Source organism: Panicum virgatum, chromosome 1N (assembly GCF_016808335.1).
Source record: "Panicum virgatum strain AP13 chromosome 1N, P.virgatum_v5, whole genome shotgun sequence".
Classification (NCBI taxonomy): Eukaryota; Viridiplantae; Streptophyta; class Magnoliopsida; order Poales; family Poaceae; genus Panicum; species Panicum virgatum.
In genome coordinates, this window is record NC_053145.1 from 46071447 (window position 1) to 46086342 (window position 14896).

Here is a 14896-nt window from a genome sequence, read left to right on the forward strand (position 1 = left end):
CCTCCGACGGACGCACGGCGAGGTGGGTCACGCCCCCTTCGGCTGCCACCCATGGACTCTGCCGCCGCCGCGCCCGCGGCCACCGGCAACCTTCCGCCCTCGTTCTCTGCTGCAGCTGCCAAGGAACACGTGTACTACTACCTCGACCCGGCCCTGTGCGCGTCTGCCGTGCCGCCCGCCAGGCTGCCCGCGGTCCCGACCGCCGCAGAGGTGGCGAGGCGGCGCCATGAGGAGGAGGACGCGGGCATCCGCCTGGTTCACCTCCTCGTCACCTGCGCCGGCGCCATTCAGGCGGGCGACTACTCGGGCGCCGACGACAACCTGACCCAGGCGCGCTCCTTCCTCGCAGCGATCACGAGTTCGACCGGGATCGGCCGCGTCGCCAGGCACTTCGTGGACGCGCTCGCGCAGCGCCTCGTCCCGGCGCACCCGCAGGCGGCGCCGCCTCCCGCCACGGCGGCCGAGCTGCACAGCCATTTCTACGATGCGGGGCCATACCTCAAGTTCGCCTACTCCACGGCGAACCAGGCGATCCTCGACGCGTTCGAGGGCTGCGACCACGTGCACGTCGTCGACTTGGCCCTCATGCAGGGCCGCCAGTGGCCGGCACTCATCGAGGCCCTGTCCCAACGCCACGGCGGGCCGCCGTATCTCCGCATCACCGGAATTGGAGGCGCCGGCGATGAGCTCGGTGAGGTGGGCATCCGCCTAGAGCAGCTCGCGCGCTCCCTGGACGTCCCCTTCACGTTCCGGGAAGTCCGCGTCGAGCAGCTTGACGGCTTGCGCCACTGGATGCTCGGGGTAGTCCCCGGCGAGGCGCTGGCCTTCAACTCCGTCCTGCAGCTCCACCGCCTCCTCGTCGACCCCGACGCGGATCCGGCGGTGCCGGCGCCGATCGACACCCTCCTCCATCTGGTCACCTCCCTACAGCCCAGGGTCTTCACGGTCGTGGAGCACGAGGCAGACCACAACAGGCCGGCGCTGGTAGAGCGGCTCACCAACGCGCTCTTCCACTACGCGGCCATGTTCGACTCCATGGAGGCCGCGAGCCACCGCACCGGCGGCGGCGGCGCCACCAGCGCGCTCGCGGAGGCGTGCCTCCGGGCCGAGATCCTCGACGTCGTCTGCGGCGAGGGCAGCGCCCGCGCGGAGCGCCACGAGCCGGTGGGCCGCTGGCGCGAGCGGCTCGCGCGCGCGGGGCTGACCCAGCTGCCGTTCCGCGCGGACGAGGCCCGCCGGGCGACGGCGCAGCTGATCCGCGCGACGCTCTTCTCCGCCACCGGGTACGGCGTCCTGGAGCTAGCCGGCAGCCTCGCGCTCGCCTGGCACGACCGGCCGCTGTACGCGGCGACGGCGTGGCGGGCGACAGGAGGCGATGCTGCCGGCGCCGCGGCTGTCGCTACCGGGGAGCGCGACGACAAGGGCCGCCGCCGCAACAGCAGGAACGGTAGCGGCGAGAGTAACGGCCGCGGAAACCGGGCAACTGCCTAGGGCACAGCTGAAGCCTGACGGAATAATCGTGCAGGGACAGTGAGATGGCGAGAGATAGTCGAATAATAGTTGTGATGATCTGGTTTTGTTTGTGTGAGCCTGGGATGATGAACAATAATTCAGTCTGAGTAACATGCATGAGACTCTGCTGCTGCTAAATACAAATCGTAATTTCAGATTTTGAAATTCTGTGGCCCTGATCTTATGAAACATATACAGTTTATTTGAAATTAAAGTAGTGGCGACGAACTGGTCACGATCCTTGAGGTTTGATTCTCATGCCCTGATCTGCAACTGCAATGCATATTGTTACGATCTACGACCTGACAACTCGTTTGCAGAGTCATTTTGCAGGGCTATCTTTCTACTGAAACCAAGACAGCTTGGTCAGGTACCGACGATCAGCGTGACGGAATTTCGGGCTTGGTGCATAAAAGATTTCAGAAATTTCAAATAAATCTTAAAGGTCTATGTATGTGGATGAGAAAGTGAGCTAGTGATGTAACCCTTTCGTCCCACCTTACTAGTTGAAGTGGAGTATAACTAACATAAATATGGAGGTTGTTTTCTTCTTCAATCTTGTGTGTCGAGAGAGAAGGAGAGCTTTACACACGCGCACTAGCTCGCCTCGCCGGGCGTGCCCCCTCTTACGATGCCACGAGGGCGTTGCTTCCTTTTGCTGTTTTTGTTTTTTATTACTTGGCCTTTAAGTCTACGAGATACGGAAGTCTAATCAGTTTCCTAATTTTTCAGAATCCGATTATGACGCGAGGTCGTGGGCTCTTCTATATATTTGACCTATCGGCCTCCACCAAAACACGATCTAATTGAGTTAGGGTTTTACCTCTCTCCTCACTCCTGCGCCGCCTTCGTAGCTTGCACTGTTCGCTCTTGTGCACCAGGAGGGGGCGAATCAAGTTTTTGGGAAGTGCCAAGCGCGACTGCTCAAGATCTTCGCCAGGGCTCGTCCTCTGTCCAAGTCGGCTGTGCAGCGAACCGTCATCTACAACGCCAGTTGCTGCAGTCTGTTAGAAGGACCATCTTCATCCCGTCTGCATCGTTCGTCTTCTTGGCGGCTCTCGCTCGTATTTTGTGATCAGATCCAGTTCATAATTATATTTTCTGAGATCATGTTTATGATGTTCGTTTTGTCTAGTATGTTAGAGTATTGCATACTAGATTTTATTTTCGCAATGTTTAATCTAGTTCGGAGTTTAAACTTATAGTTGTCTATTTTTCCAACATAGCGCATGCGGCAGAGAAGTAGACTTGAATTAGGGGTGTAGCTAAAGGATCCATTAGACTCTGTGATGGCCTTGCAACAACGGCTAGGGTTCTGGTTTTCACTTGTCATCACTGGGGCGCACTATGGTATGCTTTGACGAATGATTAACAATTAATGAGGTTTTACCATAATCAATAAAACGAGATGGGGACGTAGCTCATGTGGTAGAGCGCTCGCTTCGCATGCGAGAGGCACGGGGTTCGATTCCCCGCGTCTCCATTGTTGTTTTGATTTTCAATTTTACAATCCTTTTCCGGCTCTGCTTCAAGCACGCATTTTTCAGAATTCTTGTTTGAGCACGAGACATGCGACAGTTGTCTTTGGCAGAACTACTGGCCACCTTCATTTTGTGTTTACTGCTTTAAATCTTCTACCCATTCTAAACTGTGATGTGATGCTTCATCTGTGCTTGAAAGGCAACCATCTTTTTTTTTTCCAAAGTGCCAAACCAGACTTATTTTGAAAAAATATTGCATTCGAATGAACTTTTTTTTTACCATTCGTGCCATATAACGGGACACGGGATCAGACAACTAAGAAGGCGTGCCATTTCTTTTTCCCCCCTTCAAATCGAGATAGTCATTTTTTAGGAGTTCTTCACCTTCTTGCTTGTGTTGTGGAGATAATTTTTTTTGGATAACTGGGATACAAATTCATTTTTTTTCATACTGTGGTGTTTTTTGGATGCTCCTAACTTTCATCTTTCTATAAGACTGTAACTATAATAAGCAAGAATTTGCCCCCAACAGTAATAGGGCATTGCCTCGGTGGATGGTGGTTCGATAAAATTTATCCGGTATCTTGGGGGTATGGTGCTTCGCCATGTCGGTCGGTCAAACTATCTCCCCAAATTTGCCTTTATAACCCTGGAAACACAAAACCAGTCCCGAGTAATAAAGGGAGCTTCGCAAGTTGGAACCCAGATTGTTGGAATTTTTTGTTGGTAAAACGCCGAGAGAAAAAAAAGAAGAGAAATGGAAAAAGGATAAAGATCTGTTTTGAGCTTGTATAGGAGTCGTAACTAGCTTATGGTTGTGACCCAGGTCGACTAGTGCCATAATAAATAGAGAGAATCTAATACCTCTTGGGCTAACACAAAATCAAAAATAAACGCTAGTTCTCACTTACAGCTGCCCGATCCCTGGCGGCACTGGACCTACGTCGATCTCGTCCTAACCAAGATGGCCGGAACTTCATCTGCTGCTGCAATGATTGCTGGTCTAGATCTACTCTTTTTTGTCTATTTGGTTTGTGCTTACGTTGTATTAGCCTATTAGGTGCAAATCCTGTTAAGTTCAATGAACTAAGTCATGTTTTTCCTACACAGATCCCTCTATTGGATTCCAAGGTCATCTAAGAGCAATGAATAATACTGCCAGCTGCTGATTGTAAGGATTTTTGCATCCTATATCTCAGCCCAATAGTATAGTAATTAGCTCTTCACTATTAATATATGATATATTTGTCGCTCTTATAAATTTGTTTGGTTCTTGTGTGGAAGCTGGTTGTAAACTTTTTTTTTGGAAAAAAATTGAGGGGGGGGGTGAGAAATCCCCACCTAGCAAAGGGTCGCTAAAACTAGTACGCCTCAGCATACCATGAGTTGTACAATATAAATAGGGACGAAAGTAGGAATAGAAAGATCTCGTACTGACCGACACCATGTTCCACAAATACCAACGGTATATTGTATTATCAGAAAAATACAAAAATAGAGGAAAAAAAATACAGAAATACAGTCGGGAGCAAGATCGGAAATAGGGTGAGCCTTCTCCCGACCGTTTAGTCAGATCCCGTATTCTACCGGGAATTTCCCGCCGGTCTTCCCGCTTCCAGCCAAATAAATGTTTGAGTCAGGCAAGCAGCGCAATGATCTGATTTCAAAGGGATGCCAACTCATCCAATTAAACTATCTTGCTCACTTTAAGAAAGAATTTACCTTAGTTATCCTAAGAACAAAGTCAAAAAACAAACAACCCATGTCTGAATGGCTAGAAGCTTTATAGTAGTCCTTTTAATTTTTTCCTTCCTTTCTTTGTTTCTTGATCTTTTTGAGACTTGTACACCTTTTATTCTTTTATTAATATAATCAGTAGGGAACTCTCCCTTCTATTTCATCAAAAAAAAATTAAATTAAATAATTATTATTGAGCGCCCTACTCTTTTTTTTTGCGAGAAAAGGAAGTAACTATATTAAGAAAAGTGATAGCACAGTACAACCCTTTCTTGCAGGAAAGACCCTAAAAGAAAAGAAAATTACAACCAGGCCTCTGCTGGCGAAACTGTTCGTCTTCCTTCTCCGTTCCAAGTGGCGACGGCCATCCAGTCGCAGAAGCACGAATCGAAGACCCCAACCCGTTTACTCTTTCCTCCGCAACGAAGATATGACTTCAAACATTGAAAGACCGCAAGAAATCCTCGGGAAGTGAACATGGCCATCAGCATCTCCGTTATGGCTCAGCCCTACACCTCCTCTTACTGCAGAGCTCCAATCCATGAATTCAACAACATAAAGAAGGCCACCAACCACCCAAACAGCAAGAAGGAAGAAAAGGAAAACAATCCGCCCCGACGGGCGCCACACCATCGGTCGAAAGACGAGATCCACGATCGCAGGCAGCACCAACAACCCGGAACAAACGGCAACGCAGGGGAGATGAGAGGTCGATCCCCAACCGCAGCAAAACGCTAACCTGCAGGCCGGTGAAGAAGCAGATCCGGCGCCGACATCACTGATGGACGAATCAGCAACGCCCTCCTGGAGTAGCAAGTCCGTCGCCCCATCAGCAGGCGACGAAAAACTTCCGCAGAACGGCAGCACGGCCATCCCTAGAACCCTAGCTCTGTCGTAACCAACGACGAGCAAACCTATCTACGACTAGATCTACCTATCTAGACTAGAAACTACACCGGCGGTCGAACCGACCCCTCCCCTTCTTCTCCGACGCCGGAAAGGTCGCCGGAGACGAAGGGGAGGCGGCGGAAACGACCCCAGACACGATTCGCCTCCCCTGTCACCTCTCTCTACTGTAGCATGGTGGAAGCAGCGAGAAAGGGAGCGAACTCAACGTTTTTGTTGAGCGCCCTACTCGATCGCGTGCATCTGATGCAATGCAATGCAACTAATTTGATCAAGTCCGACTTTGTCCATCGGAGCGGCGTCGTACATCCTATGCAACAAACTAACCTCGGTTACAAACTCGGACTTGGCGCGCGTGGGCGCGGACGATATATAGGGACCGCGCCATTACTACCCTTCGTCGTCTTAGTTTCTGACCTCCATACTCGATCTCCACCAGTCCAAAAGTTCTTTCATCTCTCGCTTCCTGCGGCGGCCACTTGATCAGTTCTGCGCCGGAGTTCCAATCTTGCTTCTTGCGCGGCGGGCGACCATGTGCTCCGTCGCTCCCTTCCACCTTCCCGGCCTCGCCTGCGGCGCGGCGCCCGTCCTCGGCGTACGGCCGACGACGTACGCGGGGGGCGTTCCTGCTGCCGCGAGGTGCGGGGCTGGCTACGACGCCGACATCGACGTGTTGCTCCGCGCCGCCGCCGTGCCCCCGCCCATGCCCGCTGACCTCCCGATGCCCTCCATGGAGTTTCTTACGCAGTCTCGCCACCACGGCGCCAGCTTCAGGGCCATGCTCGGCGGCTTCCCGAGCGTCAGAGTTCCGGCCGCCGGCCTGATGACTTCCTTCCCCATGGACGCTCACGACGCTGCCCCGACAACGCCCGTGGCGGTGCTTCGAGCGCCGCGCAGCTACGGCGACGACGCCGAAGAGCGCGACGCGGTCACCATCAAGAAGCCGCCGCCCGAGAAGCAGCCACAGCAGGAGCAGTGCCGAAGTGAGTACGATGCCAGCATCGACGCCACGTTCCGGGTCATGGAGACAGACCCCGCGGAGAGGCCCTCGCCGGACTACCTCACTGATACCCAGGCCGGGGACATGATGATGATGGATCGCGCCACCCTCGTCAAGAACATGCACCACTTCTCCAGGTACTACGGCGTCGCCCCGGGCGCGCTGCACCGCGCCGTGTCCTACGTCGATCGCTTCCTCTCGGCCAGGAAGATCAACGGCGGCGAGCGCCAGCTCCGCCTTCTGGGTGCCGCGGCCGTCTTCACCGCGGCCAAGTACGAGAATAGGAAGACCACGTGGAGGATGAACGCCGACGCCGTCGCCGCGTACGCCGGGTGCATCAGGCGCGAGGCCCACGACGCGGAGCGCGAGCTGGTGGCGGCGCTCGGCTACCGCCTGAGCGGGCCTACGGCCTACACGTTCGTCGAGCACTTCATGCGGCACACGCAGGGCCAGGAGGAGGAGGGCTCGGCGGCGGCGGTGGTCAGGGCCTTGGCGCACCACCTGGCCGGCATGGCGCTGCTGGACTACCGGTGCGTGGCGTTCCTGCCGTCCGTCGTCGCGGCGTCGGCAATCGTGCTGGCGAGGCTGGTAGTCTTGGGCTACAACTCGACGATGGCGCCGGTGGCCGGGTACGCGACCAAGGACCTGATCGAGTGCATGGAGGCGATCTACGATCTGCACGACAACCTGCAGGCGTGGCCAGGATGCGAGGAGATGATGAGGGACTGGGAGGTCACCACTCGGCTCAGATACTCCTTGCCTCCGCCGTCCATGCTGATGGCGTTGCGGTGACCTGTACAAGCATGTGCTGCTGGCCTGCTGCATCTGCTGCTAAGTGGCAGAACGGTTTCAGTAGACGCTGGCTAGGTATAGCAGCCAGCAGGATCGGAGTTGCAATGTTCACATGTATCTTTGAGGCAGTGGATTCCCTGTTAATTTGTTCGTTCAATTTGTAGTGCTCATGCTGGATGTATATAATGCATTATTGGAACTCAGTTTTGTTGCTGTAATTGATGGTATTATATTACTCTGCCAACTAATGTGATATGATCTGACTTGGTAATTATCTTGGGTTGAAGATATTTGCTTAAAGGTGTGCACTGTAATGATCTGACTTCGTAATTATCTTGAGCGCTTCCGCGCGGCCGGCCGTTGTTAAATTATTAACTTAAAAAATCAGCGGCAAAGTATGGTACTAGATGGTGCAGGTATAGGAAGAAAGATATGCGCAGGGCACGGGGTAAAACAACCAACGATTTTGGATATTCTTCTTTTTTTTCTGTTAAAATTATAGGACCCACCTGTAAAAACGAACCCCGGTCTTATACACAACGGGGGCCAGCTAATCAGCGTGGGCCAAGAGGGCTCCCAGCGATGGATCGATATCCGACAACAAGGGCATTTTCTTTCTTGGAAAAGGCTATTCCTCTGCAGTTTATTCTTTTTTTTTGAAACTTATAACTTCTAAATATAACTTTTACGCATAACATTTTACACACGCCCCTCTGAGAAATAAATTTGCATCATAACTTTTACGATACATATAACTTACGTATAATTTTACTTACAACTTTTTTAAATAATAATTTTTAGCACAACTTTTACTATAGATACAACTTTAATGCATAGCCTTTGGCCTGTGGAAGGCCTGAATTATCTTTTACTAATGTTTAAACGCTTCTCCTTAGTTGTTGAGTTTGAGTTCCTAGTTATTTATGTAATATCAAGAACTGGTTTGCTTCATCTCTCTTAAATGACATAGCGGTGCTCGCGCAAATCTTTCAAAAAAAAATTCTGATACAATCATTTTACGCGCAAATTCATGACATAACTTTTGAGTACATTCCTCGGTATACTTTTTTTAGTACAATTTTATAACGAAAGGTTATCAAGAGAACTACAACCTATAATAGAATGTAGGAAAAAAAAGAGAAAATCTGGAAAGGAAGGGAACCTCGTCGGGCAGTTACACGACGCGCGCCCTGCGGTGCCACCATCGACGCACACATCGTCGGGTATGTTAAGAAGGAATTAGAAATTAGTGATCAATTCTGTAATTAAGTAATTAATTAGATTAATGATATCATATTCCTTAGGCCCTTGTCTCTTGGTCTTGTATATAAACAACAATTAATTAATGGAAACAGACACATCTATTCACAATCATTCTCTACTCTTTCATTCACTCTCCAACAGGGTAGACGATTCGAATTGAAGGGGAAAAAGGAAGAGAGAGTTTGTCGTTGTGCAAGGGAAAATAAGATCATGTGGGGTCCTCACATGGGGAGAGCTAGTGGACAGATGATTGTTCGTATCGCTGCTAGTGATGGATCGTCGACTTGGATTTGCATACACAATGCATGTTGACACTACTACACACAGCAATTGTAAGAGTGAGTAAAAACATATTTTTAGGGACACACGTCACACCCGATCCTAGTTTTCACTACTAAAAATAGTATTAATTTGTAGGCGTGGGTAATGCGGCCGCTCCTAAAAATCCATCTCTATGGACGGGTGAGGGCATGACTGAAACGAATTGGTTTCCGGAAGGAGAACCCAACTCTATGTATCGTCGTGATAGTCCCTGGATCAGTAGCTATCACATACAAAACTCATTTCAATTACATATCACAGGCATACTCATCAGTAAATTCATTACGTGGGTTTATTTATTATATAATCTCGAGGATTGTAATACGAATGTCTGAGTAAAGCTCCTTGGGCTAAAAGGAAACAATCAGAACAGCAAAAATGATAGCTAATCTTCTGGGCATCCCCATCTTCTCGACTCCTCTCCACAGGCAGCTCGGAGTGTAGAACGGGCCTTCCTTTACTTCTTCCCTCGTTGTTTCGGTGGTATCCTCTGTCCGGATCCTACATCTAACAGACTTTCTCCAATGTAGCTTTTTGGTGGATGCATCAGGATAAAAGATTATAGCCAAGGACTAGGCTGAGGTTTCCTATGCAAGCAGCAGGCAAGTATATAAATATATTATGCAACCAACTCCTCGACGCGGGCCATTCTGGCATCCCGGACTCTCGGTCTACTTCTTCCGACTAAGCCTATCCCGCTCAGGCGGTGTGAGAACTCCCACTCCTCGCACCTCAACTGCCATCCAAGCAGTTAAAAGAGACTAGAGGGAGGTAGAAATCTCTCTAGGAAAAACTACTCTATGAAAGTGAAGCCGGATAAAGAAGTGTACTTGACCATGTACGCGGCTATACGTATAGTTTTATTAACTCAGCAGAGCTTGTACACCCGTACCCACTCGCCTCGAGGTTAGCCAGGAGCGACCCGACCAACTCTGGGGGCACCGACCTACTATAACATAACTAACGGCTATGGCCACCATCCTGCTTTCCCGGTCTGGGTTGCGTCCTCCCACGAGAGTTCGCCCGGGACTGTGAAGCCTTCTACAGTCGGATTCTGTCGAATCCTGCTAATCGGGAGCCATAGGGTCGCCCCTCTCCCCCTAACACTGATACCCTATTCTCCTGTAGTTATGGTGCTGCGCGTAGCTAGCTCGGACCGGGTCCATCCTCATAATGGATAAGTGGTGTGTACGTTTAACATAGTTCCGTCTCCAGGTCCACTAACTCAGTCCTTAAGTTTCTAAGGCGAGTATCTCTGTCCAAGTGCGTATCCGTCAACACAGTCCATGATCGACACCCATTACAGGTATTGCCCGCCAAACTCCGTTGTGGTTCCCAAAGGAACACCTCCCCGAAGGGATCCTGCACCCGCCACTGGTGGTCCGTAGGATTGTGCCCAACACACAGTCCCCAGCCCCTGATCCGAGAATCAGGTTAATTCACTCGCTCCCGCTAAGATCCTAGTCACCAAACCCCTCACATGGTGGATCTCCGCTCTCGCCAGGACTATCGGTTCGAAAACTCACGCAGCACTCTCTTAGCTAGCATAGCAAGGTATCTCCACTATTCAGCACGGTGGTTACTAGGAGCACAAGGAATACGATAAATAAATAGGCTATGCAGGTTCATCTTAGACATAAAGTAAAGCCCTAGCAAATCTAGCAAGCAATGCCTACTAGGTGGTTAGATCGTAGAAGGGCGTGAACCTGTCGATTCTTCATAGTCTTCTCGGGTCCTCCTGGGCTTCTGGTCGTCTAGGTAGTCTCCCTAGATCTTCAGGGTGTCGACAAGGTCCTCCAGAGTCTTCTGGTTGTCCGAGGCGTAGATCAACTTTTCCCCGTCGGGACCTAATCGTAGATACATATAAACATAGAGACTAAAGTGCAAAAGTGCACAAAAGTAATCAAATAAGATCCAAATCACACTAAAACCTACTCTAATGCGTAGATCATGATTTTAGAAAAACTATGAATCTGGTTTCAAATTTTTCGACGGTTCGGTTAATCTATTATGAATTTTTGAAGTCTAAATCTATTTCTAAAAATATTAAATAAATTTTGGAAAAAGGAAATCACACAGCGTGCCACGGGGGTGGTCGGAAAAAGGCCGCGAGGGCGGGGGTGGTACGGGAACGCGATGTCGCGTTCCCGCCGGGCGGTGACCGCGCATGGCGAAGCCGTGGCGCAGTGGTCAGGGCTATTAGAGATATAAGTCTTGTAACCTTTCCTTGTGTAACACGGCTGTGATCGTGTAGGATCCATTGGTTGTTGTACACGGAGATATCTTGAGTATCCAACTAGGTTTGTTAGAGATAGCTTGAGGATATCCATCCGGTACACAACAACCTGTAACAACCGATGTATTCATGATTGGCTTTGCCTATATATAACACGAAGTCGTGGTGAGCCAAGATAGGCAACCATGTTCCCATAATCTTTTACAAGGGCCAGCAAGGGGGACGGCATACCTACAAGGTCCTCCAGAGTCTTCTGGTTGTCCGAGGCGTAGATCAACTTTTCCCCGTCGGGACCTAATCGTAGATACGTATAAACCTAAAGTGCACAAAAGTGCAAAAAATTATGCATAGATCATGATTTTAGAAAAATTATGAATCCGGTTTCATATTTTTCGACGGTTCGGTTAATCTATTATGAATTTTTGAAGCCTAAATCTATTTCTAAAAATATTAAATAAATTTTGGAAAAAGGAAATCACACAGCGTGCCACGTGGCAGCCTCTGGGCATGCCATGTGGCAGCCTCTAGGCGTGCCACGTGTCATGCTGATGTCAGCATGACGTAGCGTGACATCATCAGCGGGGTCCGGTCTACTGACGTCAGCAGTGGGCCCTGCTGACGTTAGCGTTGACCAAGTCAACACATTGACCGTTGACCCGGTCAACAGGGGTAGTCCTTAGGTTAGGTGGGGCCCACTAGTCAGTAACTCGGCGTCACTGATAGCTGGGGCCCATGCGTCAGCCGGGTGTTAAAAAGAAGAGGAAGATGGCTCGGCTGGTTTATTGGGCTCGGAGGGGTCGGGCCGGCTCGGTTGGCCCAACATGGCTCGACTCCACTCGGGTGTGGCTCATAGGCTGGCTCGGCAACCTAACTCGCATCAGCAGGCCAGCTCGAGTACTCGACTCGGGTCCCCGGCTTGGCTTGGTTTGGGCTAAAAAGGCCGGCTCGGGTTCCCTGGGCCGATATTGGCCCAATCCTCGCTTCCCTCTCCTCCATTCTCAGTACCCACTGGACCCCGGGCATCGGAGCTCCCTCTGCCACTGGCAGGCGGGGCCTGTGGGTCAGCAGCTCGACAAGTTCCGCTGTAGCTGTGGCGATCTTGCGCGGTTGGTGGTTGTGTGGCCGTGTGTGCGTGCGGCAACCGGGCGGCGGGTCGCCGAGGGTTCCCGGCGGTGAGCGACGGCGAGACCAGGCCAGGGCAAAGGTGGGTTGGTACGGTGAGGCCTAGGGTTTGGTCTTCGACCACGGCGATGAGGGTCCTCCAGCGTGGCAGCTTGGCGACAATGCAGATGAGCAGAAGCAGAGGGTGGCGTGACGGCGGACGTCACGGCGGTGGCCCAGCGAGGCGATGGCGACCATCCGGCGACGCGGTGGCAGCGGTGAGGCTTCTCCTCTCCTGGTGGCGTCTTCGATTTCCTCTCCCCTCTCCTTCTTCTCTTCTTCTTTCTCCCCCCTTCCCTCTATTCCATGGCGCGGCGGAGGTCCGGCGGTAGACAGGCCAAGGCCCGGCGGCAGAGCAGAGGCGGGGCATGAGCGAAAGCTCAGCCTCGAGGCTCGGACGTGCGACGGCTTTCTTAGGCATGACCACGGTGGGGCGGCGTGTGCGTGCATTGTGAGGCCATCATGGCATGTCTCGGGCAACGGCGAGGTCGGAGGTGAGGCGGGACACGGAGCTAGCACAACGAGCAAGGCTTAAAGCCTCGTCCTTGTGGCCGCCAGGGCATAGGCAGCCAGCACGCGCGGTGGTCGAAAAAAGGCCGCGAGGGTGGGGGTGCTACAGGAACGCGACGTCGCGTTCCCGCCGGGCGGTGACCGCGCATGGTGAAGTCGTGGCGCAGTGGTCAGGGCTATTAGAGATATAAGTCTTGTAACCTTTCCTTGTGTAACACGACTGTGATCGTGTAGGATCCGTTGGTTGTTGTACACGGAGATATCTTGAGTATCCAACTAGGTTTGTTAGAGATAGCTTGAGGATATCCATCCGGTACACAACAACCTGTAACAACCGATGTATTCATGATTGGCTTTGCCTATATATAACACGAAGTCGTAGTGAGCCAAGATGGGCAACCATGTTCCCATAATCTTTTACATGGTAATCAGAGCCTCCTCTTCCTAAAACACATCTAATATCACCTTCCCTGCCATGGCATCGACATCATCTGCGGCGCCTCTCCCTCTTGGTCCTCCCGTTGCTGAAAAGCTTACACGGGAGAACTTTGTGCTTTGGAAAGCACAGTTCCTTCCTTCCATCCATGGCACCCAACTCATGGGTATCCTGGATGGTACCACGGCGGCTCCTTCGAAGGTCGTCAAGATCGAGAAGGACAGCAAGAAACAGATCGTAGCCAATATGGCTTACAACGCCTGGCTGGCAAAAGACCAGCAACACCTGGGGCACCTGCTGAACTCCCTTAGCAAAGAAGTGCTGGGGTAGGATGCCACCCTCTCCACTGCGGCCGAGGTTTGGGCGGCACTTGAGGGCATGTTCTCGGCGCGTTCACGCTCACGCGTCACGAACCTGCGACTCCAACTCTCCAACCTCAAGAAAGGATCTACATCAATGGCAAACTACCTCGACAAGATGAAGACCATTGGAGATGAGATCGCCGTGGCTGGTAAAGTTGTTGATGAAGATGAGATGGTTGGTTACATCTTGAATGGTTTAGATTTTGATTATAATCCTGTCGTGTCTTCCATTCTTGGTCATGCTGATCCTGTCTCTATGAGTGATCTTTATGCTCAATTGTTGTCCTATGAAACTCGTCTGGCGATGCTTAGAGAAACTGGTCATGATGGCGGACAATACCAGTCCTCTGTCAATGCTGCATCGTGAGGCAGTGGAGGACATGGATGCAGTTCATGTGGTCACGGTCAAGGAGGTCGCTCTGGCGGTGGCCGGGGCAACGGAGGTGCGCCTAAACAGCAGGGCAACCGTACCTCCAAGGTCCAATGTCAGATCTGTAAGAAGTATAACCATGAAGCTCCTGAATGCTGGTATCGTTTTGATGAGGACTATCAGCCTTCAGCCAAGGTTGCGGGTCCTGCAACTACAAGCTATGGAGTCGACAACAACTGGTACATTGGAGTGGGCTGGAGATGTTGATGATAGAAGGTCTACTAGGGGATTTGCGATATTCTTTGGATCGAATCTCATTTCTTGGAGTGCTCGCAAGCAACCAACTGTGTCCAGATCAAGCACTGAGGCAGAATATAAGTCCATGGCAAATGCTACAGCTGAACTGATTTGGGTTCAGTCATTACTAGCAGAACTTGGAGTATCAAACATTCAAGTTCCTTGTCTATGGTGTGATAATATTGGTGCCACATATCTTGCTGCTAACCCTGTGTTTCATGCTAGAGCAAAACACGTTGAGATTGACTTTCATTTTGTTCGTGAACGAGTTGCAAACAAGCAGTTGCAGATTTGGTTTGTGTCCTCCAAAGATCAGCTGGCTGATGGTTTTACCAAGGCTTTACCTGCTCGACAGTTTGAAGATTTCAGGCGCAACCTAAACCTAGAGTATCACCAAGGTTTAGATTGAGGGAAGGTATTAGAGATATAAGTCTTGTAACCTTTCCTTGTGTAACACGACTGTGATCATGTAATATCCGTTGGTTGTTGTACACGGAGATATCTTGAGTATC

The 14896-nt window shown here is 51.1% G+C and overlaps 2 protein-coding genes and 2 non-coding genes across 4 annotated transcripts; all 4 read left to right on the top strand.

Annotated features, from left to right (window-relative positions):
* Positions 1–51: 51 nt before the first annotated feature.
* LOC120653578 (DELLA protein SLR1-like) lies at positions 52–1491 on the top strand. The gene has a single exon (XM_039931292.1). It carries the CDS (start codon positions 52–54, stop codon positions 1489–1491), a length of 1440 nt encoding a protein of 479 aa, XP_039787226.1.
* Positions 1492–2922: 1431 nt separating this feature from the next.
* Positions 2923–2995, top strand: TRNAA-CGC. The gene has a single exon. It is a non-coding gene; the product is annotated as a tRNA-Ala (tRNA).
* A 3173-nt stretch (positions 2996–6168) lies between these two features.
* LOC120653579 (putative cyclin-F2-1) lies at positions 6169–7428 on the top strand. The gene has a single exon (XM_039931293.1). The coding sequence runs from the start codon at positions 6169–6171 to the stop codon at positions 7426–7428; it is 1260 nt and encodes a 419-aa protein (XP_039787227.1).
* Positions 7429–13871: 6443 nt separating this feature from the next.
* On the top strand, positions 13872–14010 carry LOC120657863. The gene has a single exon (XR_005668397.1). It is a non-coding gene; the product is annotated as a small nucleolar RNA Z247 (small nucleolar RNA).
* Positions 14011–14896: the final 886 nt, after the last annotated feature.

What these genes read in the sequence shown, in the direction of transcription:
- LOC120653578 (XM_039931292.1), top strand. Translation starts at nt 52, where the DNA reads ATGGACTCTGCCGCCGCCGCGCCCGCGGCCACCGGCAACCTTCCGCCC.
- LOC120653579 (XM_039931293.1), top strand. Translation starts at nt 6,169, where the DNA reads ATGTGCTCCGTCGCTCCCTTCCACCTTCCCGGCCTCGCCTGCGGCGCG.